Source organism: Alligator sinensis, unplaced genomic scaffold (genome assembly GCF_000455745.1).
Source record: "Alligator sinensis unplaced genomic scaffold, ASM45574v1 scaffold1621_1, whole genome shotgun sequence".
NCBI classification, from domain to species: Eukaryota; Metazoa; Chordata; order Crocodylia; family Alligatoridae; genus Alligator; species Alligator sinensis.
Window position 1 is genome coordinate 218994 of NW_005843006.1, and position 2483 is coordinate 221476.

General features: G+C 38.0%; 1 protein-coding gene across 1 annotated transcript in view; it reads left to right on the forward strand.

The window, feature by feature from the left end:
• Nucleotides 1-2155, forward strand: part of DENND1B (DENN domain containing 1B) — a gene marked incomplete at its 5' end in the record, with an annotated part of 194116 nt that extends 191961 nt beyond the window's left edge. The window contains one exon of the mRNA XM_006036702.3: nucleotides 845-2155. Coding sequence (XP_006036764.1) covers nucleotides 845-1357 — 513 coding nt within the window. The remainder of the gene's footprint in view (nucleotides 1-844) is intronic.
• Nucleotides 2156-2483: the final 328 nt, after the last annotated feature.

Sequence of the window (2483 nt, forward strand, 5' to 3'; positions counted from 1 at the left end):
GGGGGGGGGGGGGGGGTTGCTTAGCAACCAGAGCCTCATTTTAATTAAGTCAGGGGATCAATGTACTCATTGCTATAGAAACCATTTGAGTTTTAGAGTAGTTATCTAAGGCTTCCATCCTGCAAATTTGACTGCTTCACCAGCACCTCTACTTGAAGGCAGAGTCCCATTGGATCCTGGCACAGGTCGGTTGCCTCGCTTACATCTTTAAAATCTTCACTACATCAGCACCTTGGTGTTGGTGGTTGTTTTCAGAAGACTGTTGTACCCACTGCAGTCCAACTCGGGTGTCAGTTGCTCTAGATTTACAGCTAGCATAATTCCCGTACTAGATATCCTTTGTGGAAGCAGTTAATTGATTTGTAATCCATTGGCACTATAAGCACAAGATTGTATTAATAAAATGTCTGTTTTATTAGTTGACTAAAAGATTAACCATGAAAACCAATATAATTAATTATTGAAAAGTAGAATGAAAATGCCAGTAAGTTTTGGTCTCAGTCCAGTTCCTTCTTGTATTGTAGTAGGATAGCCCATCATACATTGCAAAAGCACTATTGCCCCTGGCAAATCTTTACATTTGTTCCTAGTTACAACCATAGTGTCAAAGACTGAATGAACAAGGGAGATAAGAACTCTCATCCTTCCTAGAAGTTATTTTCACTTCATGGAGGTGGGGTACCTCAGTGAGGACGTGTCAGAGAGTTTGCATTGAAGTTGACCCTGCCAAAGGTGTTGGTGTTGTACATGTACAAAACTGAATGTAAATTTCGTCTTTCAAAGATGCCCATGCATAGATGCTTCTTTTGACATAAACTGTATTAACCTGTGCTCTTCATTTCAGAACAAATCCAATGCACCTAGTGAAAGCAACCTCACGCTGCTCTGTGGCAGTACTAATGATCAAGCACATTGGAACCTTGGTCAGGATGACAGTGTCCTCCACTGGAAACAACTCCCTCCATCACCACGGAAGCGAGCTCCTTCCAGTTGCCCTACAGAATCTCTCTCAATGCCAGCAGAAGAAAATAGTGACAAAACCCTAACCCTTAGTGCTGACAGCATGGCCTTTGCTTCTCTGGAATATTCCCAAGTAGATGACTCTTCCTACAAGAAAACCAAACAGAATGAAACACTAAGCAATACCTCAAAGGCTCAACGCCCAGCGAGCGTGGGTCAACAGCCATCCATTATGGTCCCTTGGGAAAAAGAAGAAAATGAAGGAAATGAAACCTCTGAAGAGGGTGGACTACTTCATGAAGTTGTATCACTGTGTCAGATGACTTCTGCTTTTCACCACAGCTTAAACATTTCAGAGGATAATATATCCAGAAATAGCAGTGGAAATAAAGCATAAGAAAACTGCAAGAGAAGCCTGATTCCTATCAGAGTCTAAAACGAGGCTGCTCAGGACTCCATGTAATACAAGATAACCAAAAGATCAAACAGGAATAACAGCTCTTCCATTTAGGAAAAAAAATCTGTTTATTACATGCATTTTCTCCCCTTGAGACATCTCCTTCTTTGTTTGCCAGGTTTTTTGGGCAGCACTGAAGTTCATACAATGGAATTAAAATGTATTAATGCACTCTTAAATCGGGTTCTAGTTAGTCTGTATGTTGAAAATACACCTGGTGTATGTATGGTGCTTACCAGTGTCTAGTTCCTTTATGCAGCTGGAAGTGTATCACCACAGCAGACGTCCAGATTCTGAAGGTACTATATTAATCCTGTTGGCATGATGAAATGACAAAAAAAAGAAAAGAAAAAACAGTTTAGATTTGTTTGAAACTCACAAATGTTGTTTGTAATGAACTAATTGCCTTAATCTTTTAGGTAAAGGTTTAAATATAAGGTGAATTACACAGCAATAACAGTTTTCCATATCAGGTGTTTGCTTGAACAAAGGGGAAAAGGACCTTTTCTAACCTAAAGCATCTCTTGTGAATAACTTGGAACTTATTATTAAGTTAAACTGTAGGTCATGTCTTCCAGACTTTGAAAAGGTAGTGCATATTCTTCTCTTACATAAAGTATGCAAAGTGCTGAATTATAATGTGAAGTCAATTAACTTCTGTTTACAGTTAAGATACCACATGCAGACATTTTCCATTAGGAATTTTCAGAAAGGAAATTATAAGTGGATTTGATAGCTTATATTACTTTATGAATTTCTGTAGTGTGTGTATATATATATATATATATATATATATATAAAATCCTGTCTGAAAATTAATTTGTGCCATTTGAATACGTATGTTTCACTTTTACAAGCCACTCTTAAAAGGTACTTTGAATCCCTGTTTGTAGGAGTCTTGTTTCATACAGAATTATAAAGCAGACTGAATTAAGATGACATACAGCTCTAGACAACTAAAATAATGAGTTCAGCAAGTTAAGAATGCAGATACCTGACTCTCAGTTTAGCCATGGATGTAAACCAGAGAATCTTTCTCCAAATATAGGGAAGGAAATTTAACAGA